General features: G+C 42.4%; 2 protein-coding genes across 2 annotated transcripts in view; both read left to right on the forward strand.

Moving 5' to 3' along the window:
• The window catches only part of mturn (maturin, neural progenitor differentiation regulator homolog (Xenopus)), a gene marked incomplete at its 5' end in the record, with an annotated part of 6,661 nt that extends 1,673 nt beyond the window's left edge, over positions 1-4,988 (forward strand). Inside the window, 2 exons of the mRNA XM_080858699.1 lie at positions 3,546-3,668; positions 4,775-4,988. Of these exons, the coding sequence (XP_080714825.1) occupies positions 3,546-3,668; positions 4,775-4,882 (231 nt within the window). The 3' untranslated portion in view covers positions 4,883-4,988. The remainder of the gene's footprint in view (positions 1-3,545; positions 3,669-4,774) is intronic.
• A 2,873-nt stretch (positions 4,989-7,861) lies between these two features.
• On the forward strand, positions 7,862-16,766 carry znrf2a (zinc and ring finger 2a; the record flags this gene model as incomplete). Its single annotated transcript, XM_080859631.1, has 4 exons — positions 7,862-8,189; positions 14,820-14,915; positions 16,444-16,549; positions 16,709-16,766. 4 exons carry the CDS (start codon positions 7,862-7,864, stop codon positions 16,764-16,766), a joined length of 588 nt encoding a protein of 195 aa, XP_080715757.1.
• Positions 16,767-17,426: the final 660 nt, after the last annotated feature.

Genomic DNA, 17,426 nt, shown 5'->3' on the forward strand with positions numbered 1-17,426 from the left:
GCTGCCACCAAATGCAATCAGTGCCAGCACTGATCTATCAGCTCTGTACCACTGAGCCTGATGATGGCCTCCAGGAAATCAGCAGGGGGGGCATTGAGGGCTTTTCCAGGGAGTGCAGTGAGGCCATATCTTGAGGCGGCACTAGAGCCCTAGTTCCCTGCTTCGCTCCCTCTTTCCCTGCTCTTCCAAACACCCCGCAGGGGAAAGGCCACCAGTTGGTCTTGGAGAGCAACTCCTGGCAGTTTGTGTGTGTGTGTGTGTGTGTGTGTGTGTGTGTGTGTGTGTGTGTATCGCATGAGGAGGGTTCGGTGTGTCTTACTTCTTCTGCAGAATGCCCCGTGCTTCTGGATCAGTAGGAGCACAGAGGAAGCTCTTGTGTTGATTGATGCAGTCTGATATGGACAGAAGGGTTTCATTCTGGCGTTGTTAGTTTCCTGAAATCAATAGATATTTTAGTGCACGTGTAGATGTACACAGACCAGAGCATAAAGTATCACACACACACACACACACACACACACAGACTCATGATACTCTTTTTTTACGAACCCCTCCTCTCGTTCCAAGCATGGATTGAAATTCAGCTCGTCCCAGATATCTCATCCGCCTACGATCAGAGTCTTCCTTTTGCATTACTTTTTCCCACGCTTCAGCTCACTGCACTCCTTATTGTGATCTATCTCCATCATTGCTTTCCAGTCCTTCTCCCGCAGACCAGGGAATATACTCTCAGCGACTGTGTACTAGAAAGCAGAGCTGCATAACTCAGCACCATAGATCTTTCATGGGTTTGTTCGTATCTTTTGTGTATTTTAACACATTACATATTTATTCAGATCAGAGATGCTGGGCATTTCTTTGCCACATGTCTGTGTATTGTAATCTGTCTTGAGGCTAACTACTCTACTCATCTATGGTAATCAGAATCAGAATCAGAATCAGCTTTTATTGGCCAAGTTAGTTTGCACAAACAAGGAATTTGTCTTGGTGCAGTGGCTCTCAGTGTGCTTACACATATTACACAAATATACATCACAGCACAAAACAATAGCTACAACAGTGCAAAACAATAATAATAATACAAGAGAACAAACATCTGGTGACATCAAATTACCCATCTATCTCTGGCCGGCCATTAGTTATATTTTGCGATAGTTTACCAATTTGTAAGCTTGCTAGTGTAGAATTGTTATAGCTAATCCTGTTACTGTGAATTTAGCATGTGATTTTAAGATAGGAAAGTAGGGGCAAATACTGGGTTGCACTTTCATCAGTATTATCAATGAAGGAATGATGGCAATATTGATCAGGGTGGCTGCATTGGATTGTATTATTAAGGATATCCTTTTGATGGGAATGAGGTGGAATCACACAAAGGTTAAATCAGCTTTGTTCACTTGTCCTTGTGCCTGTGAGCACAAAACGGCTCTGCCAAACATCTCTGCTAACCCAAAACCTGGCTTTGTTTGTCTATCAAATCACAGCCCCTCCAAAAAGGCTGTGTCTTTATTTCAGTCATTGTCTGGCCCAGAATTTTAAAGAATTCAAAGAAGTATCTGTACAGGATTTGAAAGTTAGGGATGGAAAAGCCTTTTCGTCTGGACAGTTTTGCCCATAACAACCAACTGGCCAGCCTGTTGTCCTCTCACCGTCCCACACATGCAGCCAGTGATTGGGGAGTGCAGTGGCACAAAATGGTTGCTGTCACATCAGCCAGGTCTGTGCCCCACTTTGGTGTTGGTGAGATAAATTATCTTATCCTGTATGTAAAACACTTTGGGTATATTCCTGAATTTCCCTACAGGGATTAATACAAGTTTATCTTATCTCTTAGTTTATCTATAGAGAAGAAGCATATATTCACTCAGTCGATGTCCAACTGGCACTGTTAAAGTGTGAGTAGAAAAAAACTGCACTTCGACACTGGCGATGGCTTAGGCCGAAACGCGTCTGTGAATAAACTGGTCTAAATGAAATAGCAAAGGTGGCCCTGTCAAGAAAAGTCCGTGGACCACCGATCTACACATTGCATAGGACTCCTTCACCTCCAACCACTAGAGGGCGCTCCTTTGTTTACTCCCAGGCTGTGTAGCCTCCTTCTGTTTAGTCTTACGTAAACAACACACTGACAACACTCACAGCTGATGACCTGATACCATGCTGTCATAGCATGTGTGGTCATAGTCCTCTCTGTGGTGGCTCTGTGTGAAGGGGTTTGGCTTCACTGATTTCTGCAGACACTGTGCTCTGCTTTGAACCCACTGGAGCAATTATATTATGAGAGAGGTCATCTTTGTCTCCCCTTGAAAAGTCCATTAACAGAGAAGATGAATGGGTCCATTGATTCTCAACTGAAACATGATTCATTTTGAAACAGATAGTACTGTATCGGTCTAGTGTGGCTGCACTGACGACCCAAATACACCCGGGTGACAACGCTCAAATGTTCAGTACTTATTGTTAAGTTATGTTATGGTATATCATGTTGGAGTACTTATGTTCTTATGTTTATATGTTATGTTATGTCTTGTTAGGTAATGGTAGTGTGGTATGGTGTCCTGTCCTAAGCATTTCAGTGCCCAGTCCAACTCTGTTGTTCTGTGTATCTGACAATAAAAGACTTGACTTGACTTGACTTGACTTGACTTGACTCACTCTTCCTAGGTCTGTCTTGTCTCTCTGGGTTGGCTGACTCTCTTGGAGCACTTGCAATTTGAATACTACTAAAGCTGTGTGTTAAATGTTGAAGGGGCACTGTTGTTGACAGAGCACTGAGGTCTCTTGCGTACTCCTAGGCACATCGTGTGTCATTTCTAGTTGCTAAATATGTTAGCGAGAAGAGTGTGGAGAATCTGGAGTGCAAACAAATTGACACTGTGGGAAAGGAAATGGCAGCTCTGTTTGGAATCTCGTACCAGGGCATTAAGAGGTACATAAGGGGAGGGCTTACAAATGCAATCTTCATAATTTAATGATGTGCCCTGACAACACATTTTATCATGAAGTTCTCAAAGTAGCAGGTCTGTTTTTGTAATGGAAGGATACAGGTTTTATACCCAGCTGAGATGCTACGGTTGGTCTGACACTCATCACTTACCATTCTCTTTATCTCTTACCCTGCCCTCTCTCTCCTTTGCACTCTCTCTCTCTCTTTCTCTTTCTCTTTCTCTTTCTCTCTGTCTCTCTCTCTCTCTCTCTCTCTCTCTCTCTCTCTCTTACTCTCTCTCTCTCTCTTTCTCTCTCTTACTCTCTCTCTCTCTTTCTCTCTCTCTTACTCTCTCTCTCTCTTTCTTTCTCTCTCTCCCTCTCTCTCTCTCTTTATCTCTCTCTCTCTTTCTCTCTCTCTTACTCTCTCTCTTTCTTTCTCTCTCTCTCTCTTTCTCTCTCTCTTACTCTCTCTTTCTCTCTCTCTCTCTCTCTCTCTCTTTCTCTCTCTCTCTGTCTCTCTCTCTCTCTCTCTCTCTCTCTCTCTTGTCTCTCTCTCTCTCTCTCTCTCTCTCTCTCTGTCTCTCTTTCTCTCTTTCCCATTCTTCCTTTCTCCCCAGCATGTGTGGAGTGAGAGTGAAGACTGCCTGCCGTTCCTGCAGCTGGCCCAAGACTACATCTCTTCCTGCGGAAAGAAAACTTTGCTGGAGGTCCTGGACAAAGTCTTCAGGTCCTTCAGGCCTGTAAGTAGGCACCCTAAAATTATTATCACACTATATATGTGACAGTCATCTCACACACACACATTCACACACACACACACCGACACAGGCACACAAACACACACACATGCTCACACCACACACACACTCACACACGTGCTGGAGGTCCTGGACAAAGTCTTCAGGTCCTTCAGGCCTGTAAGTAGGCACCCTAAAATTATCATCACACTATATATGTGACAGTCATCTCACACACACACATTCACACACCGACACAGGCACACACACGCTCACACACACACTCACACACGTGCTGGAGGTGCTGGACAAAGTCTTCAGGTCCTTTAGGCCTGTAAGTAGGCACCCTAAAATTATCATCGCACTATGGGACAGTCATCTTTCACTAAGTATGCATCGACAAAATATGTTCAGTGCCCTTTATGCCTCCCGGCATGTAGGGCAGCAATCGACAAAATATGATAAACCTCACTTTTGTAGAGCCAGTGTTTGAGCAATAGAGTTTGTTCAGCACTTCTCAGTTGTGTACATGTAGACATACCCCTGTGAAGGCTTTTGGGCCATCAACAGGATGGTGCATAGTGACAGAAATTCTAAGATTGCGCAATTGCGCACAGGCCAGAATTATACACAACGTCAGCACTTTGAGATTGCCTACTGTCCAGTCATATTACTCAGCTGGAGCTAGCTTGCATAACTTTCTTGCAGTGTGCACAGATGCAAATGTTTTGTCCACAAATATTGTAAGTGCATGTCAGGTTTTTGCATACAGTTGCTATGTTAGCGGATGCTGCTACGTGTCTGAAATGAACCCAGCAAACTGTACTCTTAATTGTTGAATGTTAATGTTATATGTTATATTGTTATAATGTCATAGTGTTACAGATCTATATGTTGTTCTTTAAATTGTTGTATGTTAACGTTACATTTTATATGTTTTATTGTCATGGTGTTATAGAGTTTTATGTTATTTTTTGGTATAGGTTATATGTATGACGTCTACTGCGTAGATGAATGATGCTTGCCAAGTCGTAAGAATTTTGCTGTGCTGAAGCAATTTGGTACATGCAATAATAAACACACTTTGACTTTGACTTTTCCTGCCGCAGCTCCTAGGGCTTCCAGACATGGATGAGGACACGTTCGAGCAGTACCATGCAGACGTGGAGGAAGAGCCTGAGACAGACCATCAGCAGATGGGGGTCAGCCAGCAGTGATGGCCCGACCGAGAGACCCACCCACCCCCCACTCTGCTCCCTGCCAAACACCCAGACACACTCCGCTAATTATCACGCACACACACACACACACGCACGCACGCACACACACACACGCACGCACACACACACACCTGTCATCCGCTTTCATTCCCATACTTTCACCCCTCCACATTCCTCAGTCCTACTTGTACTATCTCCCTCTCTCTCCACAGTCAGGTTTTCCTTCTCTACTGTACTTTCTGATGTGCGCACATATAATGTAAGTTGATGCTCGGGTCTACTTTGTGCTTAACTCATATCTTGCACAAATGCTCAGTTGAACTTAAAATTTATATTTTTTGTCCACATTTAAGTTTGGTGCTTGTCAGGTCAGATGATTGTCTTGAAATGTACACGCAGTACACTTACGCTCACACTCACACACATTCACACACACACACACCGACATAGGCACACACACACACACACACACATGCTCCCACACACACTCACACACGTGCTCACACCGGCCCCTCCACACACACACACACACACACACACACACACACACACACAGACACACACACACTACACAACAACCCAAGCACATATAGTGGGCTGGACACAGGTACTCACAGAAGCCTGATGAAGTGTATGATCATGCCCTGCCAATAGTGAAGTCCTCTGATTAGTTTAACTCCCCTTCCTTTCTGCTCTCTCCATTTGAAAAAATGCATCATTTAGTATGTATGTAAACGCAGAGGGCTCTATAATGGTAGCACTTTTACTTGGTTCAACCAACCCAACTAATATTCATAACAAGAGACTGAGAGATGATTTGATGGCTGCCAGCTTACAGTGCAGGGAGCTATTGCGATATTGTTAGGCTCAGTGGCCTAAAGCACTCATTTAGGCAAGGTAGTTCTTGCTGAGAATATAGAGCAACAGGGAAGTAGAGAGAGACTGTATTTACATTTTTCTGTCTCTGTTACCTCTCTCTGTTACCTCAGCAATGATCAAGGGGTCCCTGAAAGAGTCACCTGACTACTCTGAGATGGTTTTGATTATTGATTATTGATTATGTTTGTGTGTTTGTATATGCGTGGGGGTGTGGGGCAGGGGCTGTATCAAGAGTACCTGAGAGTGCAGGCGTGGGGTCTTTGATCAAGCTGGATCAAAGACTTCACTGACTTTTCCTGATTGCGTCTGTGAGATTGAGTTAAGAATAGTCTCTGTACTTGCACTTCTATACCGCTTGATCACTGCAGACACACCCAACTGGTACGTTGTGCTCTTTTGATGATATGTGCTGCACTGAAAATACTGGTGATGGAGGCACCAATGCCATTTATTTATTTATTTTTTTCGTTTTTTTTTTGTTTGTTTTTTTTCAACAGAAGTCCCTTTCACATCAGGATTCAAGGGCAATATCAAAATACTCGAGACAAGGCACAATTTTGGGAATTCACTTTCATCCAAAAGATGCAGAATGAGCTGAAACATCTCTTGAAAGTATATATTTCTGGCCTCACACATACACACACTGTCGTAACATTTTGGTACACTGCAAGATCAGGCTGTTAGGCAGCACAACACCCATTACTAGATACATGCTCATACTCACACACACACAAGCCAATGGCATCCTGCAAGGTTAACCACAGGCTGCATCCCAGGGATGTGGGGTTGGATGCCTATGACTTTAAAGCCTGTTGATTACAAGCTGCCGGTGCTCCTTCTAAGACTGACACACTCCTCCATCTTTCATTTATGCACTGTCTTCCTGTCCATGCTACGCTAACAGCGTAAAAGAGAGGCCCACTGCGAGTAACACAAGTTGAAGCTGCTGTTTTTTTTTTCTGTATTTATTATCATTATAAATTAATAACATTGTTATTACACTATGGGTCGAATGTCTTTTTTTTTTATTGGTTTGTTTGTTTCTTATACATTGTTAAGTCTGTGCACTGTGATGCTTTTGCGGTAGTTCTCTGACCCATGGCCTTCAAGAACACGCCTAAAGATCCACCTATGGTTTGTTTTAATGTTTCAGGTAACTTGTGCTTCTGGACATGTATGTTAGGTCGTTTTTCTCCAACCCCTTTTTAGTTGGTTACCTGAGTTTTTTTTTCTCCTAGGACTCCTGTGTTTTATGTTGTCCAGATTATGTGAAATTCTTGAATATAAACTATTTGGAGGCAATAATCTTGTTGTCTCTATTTTGTTTTTGAAGTGAATCTATAGTGGCATTTTGTATAGTGGTGAATCTAATTTTATGCTACTTCAGTGGCAAATATTGGGGAACTGCAATAGCCTACTTTTCGCCGACCTACTACTGATCTTGAAATATAGGTTACAGTTAATTAGGTACCAGATAAAAGAACCCATCTGATTCCAGGTTGTGGTGACTGATGTACCCAGAGCTGCCGTGTGTACAAAGCTGTTGTCGTCGAGTTTTGAGTTCAGCGCTGACGTCACCTGACGCACATGCAGTAGGAGGGCAATCCCAGCTTTTAACACGGCGCGAGGGCCTCAAGTAGACAGTCAGAACATCTACGCTCTTCAACCTTACTGTTTACGTCGACATTTGTTTTTCGTCTTGCGCACACCGGCACCCGCAATCCAACAGCCAGGTTTTTGTTTGCTTATTTGTCGTACGACAGATAGAAAAACAAGATTTAGGGGAGATGTTTGGTAATACCTGGATATCATGACTTCGGGGACTGAAGCGCAACAAGTGCACTAAGAATGTGTTGCGTCACCTATTGTGATCAGCCAAGGTTAGATACTTATTTATTTTCCTAACGTTTTATAAAACAGCAATAGGTCCAATAGTTGCCTTCGCTGTGTTGTGTTACTTTGAGTCGCTGCTTCGTTTCCTTGGATTCCATTGACCATGCAGGGTTACCTATGATCCATAGTTAATACTGATCCCAACTCTGTGCGTGTGAGTCGACAACAGCGGTCAGGTGAGACCTTACACCTGAGACAAAAAATATGGGACCAAAACAGAGTATTCCCGCCACCAGCGGGCGAGTCAGAGCTTATTCCGGCTCGGATGTCCCTTCGTCCACCTCTAGCAACGGGGCAGGTAGGACTGCTGGGTTGAGAGGTACACCTGGGATTTCGCAAACGGGACAAAGGACCAGATACAGCCAAGGTACCAGACCGAGTTCACTTCACCAAGCAGCGGTTAATATACCAAACAGCGGTGGGAATCGAAGTGGCAGCGATGACACCGATGGAGAGACAGATTTACCCGGCAGGAGCCCCCGGCTCCTATTTGGATCCTTACCAGCCCACCTCTCACCTCACTTACTTGGAGGTAAGGAAATCACTGCGTCATAAAGAAGTGATCACAATGGTTCTGTTGTGTCCTCATCTCAACAATAATATATTTAAAGCACTCAAACATTTTCAAAGTATAATATAACATTTAGGCTATATGTTTTCTGTAGACCTTGCGCAGATCCTGAAAACACTGGTCCGATCACAAATGTATAAATACCTTGTTAGGCATGTCTTAAAACAACTTCAACCTATAAGAGAGGTCAATACATTTAAACGTATTATTTTTGGCTTCATGTAGCTAATACAATCTAAACAGAAACAGATTATTGCTTAATGGCTTGAATATAAACAGACAAGTATATTTAGTAAGATTTAGTTATAGTTATAGATTTAGGTATAATATCAAAATATTAACTGTAGCAATCACATTGACATGTAGCAGAACCAGCAACATGGTGTCAAGATGTCATATAAATTGTTCCGAACAGGACAAACTTTTCAAACAATCAAAACAAGGAAACAGAAAACCACTATGTGGGATCTTTCCACTACGCACATGACGGTCTATTTGTCGCAGTACTGCGGCCTTAAAACCATCATCTCAAACAGATAAGGGCATGATAACAGCAGGTAGCTCATAGGCAGTCACGGGTCCACGGGTGTTGTAACAAGAAATAATGGGCCAAGAAGAACAACTTTTCAAAGAGGAACACAGAATGAACAAAGACATTTATCTGTGGAGAGTCATTTTGACATTTTGACAAACTGTATCTAGTCTTTGTGTTGGACACATACTAAACTTTCTTACAGTGTCTTTTGCCTTTAAAAACCACATCTTGGACTTGATCAGACTTTGGTTTGACAAGTGCATCGTACTATGATGTGGACTGAGTGTTGGTGTTGGGAAGGAAGGGCATCATAGTCTTCTTGCCAAGCATAGGCTAATTGTTTCAGTTGGCCACAGGCCTTTCCACTAAAAGACATGGCATTTGCCTCAGTCAGGGATAGTGGGAGGTGTTAGTTAGCATGGTATCAATATAAAAAAAAGAGATATCCCGTAATGTGGGTAATGAACTTTGAAGGCACTTTTCATTATCAGCTGTTTCCCAGAAGCTGCGACTGACCTATTTTGGCACTTATAGCTGAGTGATTACTGAGGCAAAGATAGTGGTCTGCTTGGAGAGTGTCTGTATTTGTTTGTGTGTGTGTGTGGGGGGGGGGTGGATTAATTCACATTTTAAATTTTATTTTATTTACATTTTTAATTGTATCTTCATTAATTAATTAATTAATTTTATATTTGATTTATTTTTGCACAGTGTGGAGCATATACCCTTGCCACTTCAATTTATTGCATGTGACAAATAAAAACACTTGAACTTGAATTTGAACATACACTTTGGTGGTGCGACCCTGGCTGGTGACATCATAATGAGTTGTGCAATGTCCATTTGATTTAGCTCAACTACAGAAACTCTCCCTATGAAATGCTGTCACACGACATACAGTACAAAACGAGGAAGTGATTGTTCTACTTGTATCGGGACAACTATTAGATTAACTGTGAACTCTGAACAGTACCCTTATTAATGTAGCGGTCTGCTCCAGCAATCGGGCAATCAGACCATTGCCAAGGGACTATTGTGTCTTTTGTGACTATACGTTTGTGTGTGTGTGTGTGTGTGTGTGTGTGTGTGTGTGTGTGTGTATGTGTGTGTGTGTGAGAGAGAGAGAGAGAGTGAGAGACAGAAAGAGAGAGTCCTTGAATGTTAACAGTCAGACCACCTCAAAAGTTGGCTCTGAAATCACTCAGCATGTCATTTAACAGACTGGGAGGCCACACCATACTCAGGATAATGGACTGTTTTTGACTGTATAGAAATAGTTGCTGTGGTAACCTAAACATTGCTATGGCGATCACCTACCGGTTCCTATACACCACACCTTTCTTGGTTCAGAGATATTGTTGCTATGTTACAGAACCCCTTGAAGTAGCAATGAGCAGTATGGCCTTTAAAACTAAAAGGTAGAAGATTGTTTTAAGTGTGGAAGAAGACAATGGAAAAGTACATGTCTAGAAATGCCTCAAATTCCGTTTCTTCAGGCACAAGGGTTGTGCGTGTCATATGCAGTATAGCCCGTATTCCCAAGTTAGTTGCTAATCAGAAGCTAAGATGAGGTGAAATGTATGCATTGAGCCTCAAGGATTCTGTTACAAACCATCCAGACTGAGAGGAGCGAGGCCTTAGTTATCCGACATGTCTGTTATCTTACAGTTAACCACATCTCAAAGGTCACTAGGTGAAATGAATCAGTGATTTCTGTATTTTTGTCTGGTCTGTTGGTCTGTTGGTCTGTTTTTCATGCAAAATCAGCAGCCATCCAGATGTGAAAAGTGGTTTAAGGGATGGTCTGTATGCACTGGGAACTGACCACAGGCAATATGCAAGACCTTTACGACCATATTGTCTAGTCCAGTCGAATCCTCAGTACCTTAGTTCCTACCTATTGCCAAACCAGTGGACAGGTGTCAGGGCATTCTTTGTCTTTCTTTGTCTCTCTCTCATTTGTGAACCATGGGGTAGGAATCAGGAAATGCCCTCCTGCTTTCTCTCTTTCTTTTTTAATGTGTCTCTTTCTTTTTAATGTGTGTTCTCTTTGTTCTCACCCTCTACTTTCGCTCTCAGCGCCTTTTTCTTTAACCAGGGAATGTACCTGGAAATGCCCCCACCTCTCTCTCTCTCTCTCTCTCTCTCTCTCTCTCTCTCTCTCTCTCTCTCTCTCTCTCTCTCTCTCCCCACGCTCTTTTCCTGTTCTTGTCCTCTTATATACAGATCCTCAATGAATTATAATCTGAACAGGGCATGGGAAGTACCTCTCTCTCTCTCTCTCTCTCTCTCTCTCTGTCTCTCTCTCTCTCTCTCTCTCTCTCTCTCTCTCTCTCTCTCTCTCTCTCTAGACACACACTCAGGGTGCCTGCAAGGTCGGCGTTGCTGACAGGCCCGCAGTGGCGCTTGTAGCCTTGGCGCAGTAATCCGCCTTGAAGAGTTAATCCTAATGCATGTCAGAGTGGTGGACTTTCACATAGGCTTGGCTGACCTGCTTTTCCTCTCCCTGTTAATCTTTGCTCAGGCGCAAGCTGGTGGGGATGGTAAACAGGTGTGTTTGTGTGTGTGTGGGTGTGTGTGGGAAGGGGTATGTGTGTGTTTGTCTGTGTCTGTGTGTATATGTGTGTGCATGTGCATGTGTATGTATTCTGAAATATGAGCACATTATGGGTGTGTAAGAGACACTGTCCAAGTCTAGTGTGTGTGTGTGTGTGTGTGTGTGTGTGTGTGTGTGTGTGTGTGTGTGTGTGTGTGTGTGTATGTGTGTGTGTGTGTGTGTGTGTGTGTGTGTGTGTGTGTGTGTGTGTGTGTGTGTGTGTGTGTGTGTGTGTGTACGTGTGTATGTGTGGCTGGCTGGGTGAGTGTGTGTGTGTGTGTGTGTGTGTGTGTGTGTGTGTGTGCGCGCACGTGTGGCTGGGTGTGTGTGTGTGTAGAGTTGACATGTCTGCTCTGTTAATTAGTCACTGAGTGCTACATGCACATATTGAGCCCATTATTGACTCACGCTAAATGACCATGTGGCAACAAAGGAATAGGATTTCTCATGTTGAACACACACCAGATTGAAACATTCATAAAATGAAATCTATCATGAAAAAGAAGAACTTAAAGTAACTGAACAGAAAGCCCACAAGGGGAACAATCTCATGGCTATGAGTGTAGTGCTGGTGGAAAACAACAAAATCTAACTAAATCACTGTCACTGTCATGTTTGCTATTTTTCTTTCAGTGTCAGGGAGAAGTTGAAAGTTGAAACTTCTCTCTCTCTCTCTCTCACTCTCTCACTCTCTCTTTCCCTCTCTCTCTCTCTCTCTGTCTCTCTCTCTCTAAGTGTTTTGTTTCCAAAGTTCCTGGACAGCTTGGTCATAAACAAGGCTGTGACTGGTTTATTTCCATGTTCCTCTATTTTATTCCTATTGGACTTTTCCCCTCATTTAGTCCTCGGCACTAGCCTGGATACCAGCCCAAACCCCGCCCACAAAAATATTTGTCAGGGAGATTTGGTCTGGCTCTGGGTTAATTGGGAGAGAGTTTCATCGGTAGGATCAAACCGGACCAATCAAATTGGCAGGGCGGGCTTTATACGTTGATGGACAGATACCAACGCTTGAGTTGAATTAACCGGTAGATTCGAACTCCGACCAAGATGGCCGCGTCTCGGGTGCTTAGTGGGGAATATTTTATGTGAATTAAGCTATCTACACGACTTTTTAATGTCTACATTGACTCGGTTAGTTGTGCATGTGCAACACGAATGTTACAGAGTATTGTTTGTCTTAACTAAAGTTCTCTAGACCATTATTGTTATATCATTGCTAACGTGTACACAAAAAACCCATCGAAATAAACTGTAGCTTGTAGCCTTAATGCTAATTAATTAACGTGAGCAGGCATATCTCAACAGACATTGACAGCGCATTCATTTTGAAAGAGGAACAGAGAAACGCGATTAAGGCATTTGTCATTGAAAAGATGTTTTTGCCGTCCTTCCTAGGGATCAGGTAAAAGTTTAATCTATCAGATGGTAATAGGCTACTACGTTGCTCTGATTGGTTCTAGGTATCCAATTCAGCGATTAGGCATTTTCTTTCCTGGTTCGTTGAAACACGCCCCATAATCACAGCCCAAAGGTCCGGTATCATGGTGCATTCCAGTCCCAATCCAAACTAGTAGGATGTCGCACTTATCCAACCTCCTACTACGAAATTTGCTCTGGAACGCCACTCGAAGTGGGAGCTCCAACTTGCGAAATCGGAGGGACTCGCACTACTCCCACATCAACAAATCGAAGTCGGATGATAATGGCGGCGCCCAGCGACTCCCGGTTTGTGACCGGTAAAATGTCACGGATTTGCCGATAATCTCCAGTTCTCTCTGTGTATGGTTATTTTAAACAGAGTATTTACAAAGAATCATTAAAAATATAATTTTGTCACCAAGAATGGTGTCCAAAATGGTTTCAGTCGTTAGATTCGTAGCTTGGCAACCGATAAGAGCAGCTGAATTACCGGTATGTAATACATAATGTATCAATGATTCACTTAAGCGCCTATTAGATTTTCATTCACGTCCATTTTTTTTTTTACAAACCTCCCACTTCAACGGTTTGGAACGCCTTGAAGTGGGCACGGGGATAATGAGGTTGGATAAGTGCGATCTCCTACTAGTTTGGATTGGGACTGGAATGCACCATCAGACTCATATTCTGACTAGAATCATGAGTATGACATCGTCAGGCTACCTCGGCACGGCAGGAGCCCATGTGACAGAGCCCCTTAAAGACCTTGCAGCCTTTTGTGAAGTCTGATGTATATTTCTTCTTTTCGCTTCCACTCAGAGTGCTCTCACAGTCTTGGCTTTGGTGGAGTGCTGAAATGTGATTAGGCCAGTGTAATGAGATTTGTATCTTTGTTTTTAGGTCCTCTTCTTCAAAGGCACTTTATGATTCAGTCACAGTGTTTGCTGTTGTTAGTTATAGCACCATCAGAAGGCACAGTTTAACTTTCAGCTGGGGATAGTGAGGTTGATGAAGTTGCTCTGCCTACTCGCCAAGTTCCTTTACCTGAGGCATTTCTTTTTTATTTATTTATGCGTTTATTTGAAAAGGGACAGTGTACATTGATAAACAATTCCCAGAAAATGTAAATGCACCGGAATTAGCTTGGTTAGCTAGTTTTCATCCGTTGTCCCTTGGCATGGCATGACAGAGAGATATGGAAATAAAAGAAAGAAATAATAATACAAAATTATATAATTCAAATAAAAAATAAATAAATAAATAAATAAAAAGATAAGCAACAGCATTTACCTCTGTGTGATTTTATGTCTCTGTGGAATTATTCTCAATGTATTTTGCATGCAATGCATTATGGGCCGTTGTGTGTAAGCATTGCTATGTTGTCTGAGTCCCACTCATCCACCAAAGATGTCTGGAGCAGCAACTCTAACTAAAATAGTCCCACCTCGTCACATATAGTAACTCATTAAACGCTATTTGCCAGTGGTTAAATGACACTGTGATGACAGTGGTGTGGTCACCTTTTGCAGAGTAACATAAACCTTAGGCTTGTGAAACCTTCTAAACCAAACAGTTATACTTTTTAGTACTGTTGGAAGAGTGTCATAATCTAAAAAATTCACATGGAATTTGCTGTCCTGTCACTTTAAAATGGTCTGTTGATGTCTCTTGCTTGGCTCTTGACCCACTCTGTCTCTCCCTCTCTCCCCCTTTCTTTCCTTATCTCTCTCTCTCTCTCTCTCTCACTCTGCCTCTCTCCCCACCGTTCTTTCTTTTTCAAATTCAAATTCAAAAAGGCTTTATTGGCATGACTGCATACAATACAACGTTGCCAAAGCATGTTTACATAAAATGTACAATCACAATTAATATAAATAAATAATAATAATAATAATAATTAAAAAATAAATAAATACATAAGTCATAGATAGTAACAATGTGGTATATAAACATAGAGCAGGTTAATTGTCAATTATTAAAAAATGTAATATAAGTTATGTGTTTCTCTCTCTCTCTCTCTCTCTCTCTCTCTCTCTAGGGTTTCACTGCCCGGTGTGTTCCAAGTTTGTCTCAGCAGATGAGATGGACGTGCACCTTGTCATGTGTCTCACCAAGCCCAGGCTCTCCTATAACGGTAAGCAATTGCTCTAATAAGCTTACGTTTTTATAACTTTTAGTAAATCATTTATAGAAATAGTATCTTGAAACTTGCCAACAGGAGTGAAACAGTTGTGCATATTTTGTCACAAAGGTACGTCTGTTAGTTTATTGTTTTATTGTTATTCATTTATTGTAGATCATAGTGTCCCTCCCCTACCCCTTTATCCCCACGCCTCTTTCTCCCTCTCTTTCTCTTAGTTTCAAATGGCTTCATTGGCAAGAATTGTTGTTATTGTTATTGTTATTGTTATTTGCTGTTTAGAAAGAAATCAATACAAATATATACAGTATACAAACATACAGTATACAATATTCAGTATTCAGTTCAGAGAAAGAAAAACTGCTGGTTTCTGCCTCTCCTCCTCAGTCCTTTTTTCATGTCTATTTGCCCCTCTGTGCAAGTCGACCGCAAATCATTGGTGCTCTGTGGCTCCATGGTGTCGGATGAGCTGGTGGCTTTTAGCTCGATCACAGATTAGTGCTGGCCTGCGTGACCTCTGAGACTGGGTCTGCTGGAGGAGAGGGCTAAACTAAGGGGATTGGGCACGTCGGCACTCTAATTGAAACTGTGGGAAAAAACTCAAGTGACCCCTCCAATACAGACATGCACACACACATAAACACAGACACACACATAAACACAGACACACACACACACACACACACAACACACACACACACACACACACACACACACACACACACACACACACACACACACACACACACACATACACAAACACACACATGCATACACACACACACACACACTAACCTTTATACAACCTACATGAACATGATCATACATAAACAGATATTATACCAGTAAACTAGGCCGATCTCTACGTGAATGCCATTTTCTTCTGGGAATCAGTTTGTAGCTGCCTCCATACACTACCTTACTTTGGCCGAGTATTCAAACGGTCCTGTCCAGTCTGCTCGGCTGAATCAGCAGGTGCATTACACAAGAGCTGACAGTATGTAGATCACTAAGGTGATTAGACACCCAACATGTCTGTACTGTGTGTTTTGGGTCCTTTAGGGTCAGTGTTCACTGATTGTGCAATATGTAAAAGACTGTTTACAATCTGAATTTGCATGGCGAAGTCAACAGCACATGGTAGAAATGGCCTCTCCTTCCATTTTGAGGACAGGCCTAGGCCTGTTTTGTGTGACTGTCATGTGGTTGTGATAGAAGCAGTGTGTTGTGAGCGCCCTCATCTGGTCACTCTATGTAATTGAGTGTGGAACTATGATTTACCTGTAACAGGGGAAATAAGCCTTACTTTTTTTAATCATCTCTTGAAATGCAAATAGTACCATTCTTGGGGGTGTTGTAAATTCCATGTGCAAGAATAGTTCCAGAAAATACTGCAGATAAATATATATGTTATTAGTGAAATTTAATTAAAATGTTTCCGTGAGTGATGGTTTGAGAGCATGTTTAAGTGAAATGCTGTGATCATCATTGGCTGATGATGTATATCACTGTTTCCTCGCAGAGGACGTCCTCGCAAAGGATTCTGGGGAGTGTGCAATATGCTTGGATGAAATGGAGCAGGGGGACACCATTGGCCGGCTGCCTTGCCTATGCATTTATCATAAGAGGTAATAACGCACAGGCCTTCAAACCTCGTCTTACCCCCCTGCTAACTCCCCACACGCACATACACAAACACATGTATAATGTGATTTCACCCCATTGGGTGACATCTTGTTTTCAGAATAGTCTCCACTCACTGATTTATTTATCCTTTTGTCCAACAGCTGCATAGATGAGTGGTTCGAGGTGAACCGATCATGTCCAGAACACCCGTCTGATTAGGACACACAGCATATAGAGGTACAGTGTGTGTGTGTGTGTGTGTGTGTGTAATTCACTCAATAAGCACATTGTGGGTACACCAGATGATACATTTAATTAATGTTCTCATATACTTTTGTCTTGCATGTCGTAACTGAATGAATGTCTTGACTGCATAAATGGTGTCAATAAAAAATTGATCACAAAAAAAAAATAAGCACATTGTAGGAACATTGGACAATGTGATGTTTAGACATACCACCTTTTAAAAAAAGATTTTAACTGAATGTTTTACATAGTGGGAACAACAGAGAATACTCTTCAGAAACACCTGGCAGCAACAACGAGCACTGGGATTATACGGCTCTCTCTAGCCCCCGCGAGGCACATCAACGCCACAACAGAAGGCTTTTGGTGCTCCGAAGATTCCACACAGTGCCAAAAAATATAACATCTTCTAGTAAAGCAAATCCTCAGGGATTTCACCTTGTTGGTTTTGCCCTCCTAAACCGGATCCCATTCCACAAACACAAGAGGAAAGCTGGAAGTTCACTGACCAGGGTCCTGGTTGGTTTGAGCTCGATGTGACCTCTGCATTAACACCAAATATCAGGGCTGACTCGCCAGTAAGTGTAGAGGACCTGTTTAGTTTAAAGAGTCTGACGAATGAATGAATGTATC

This window comes from Sprattus sprattus (assembly GCF_963457725.1).
Source record: "Sprattus sprattus genome assembly, chromosome: 20".
Classification (NCBI taxonomy): Eukaryota; Metazoa; Chordata; class Actinopteri; order Clupeiformes; family Clupeidae; genus Sprattus; species Sprattus sprattus.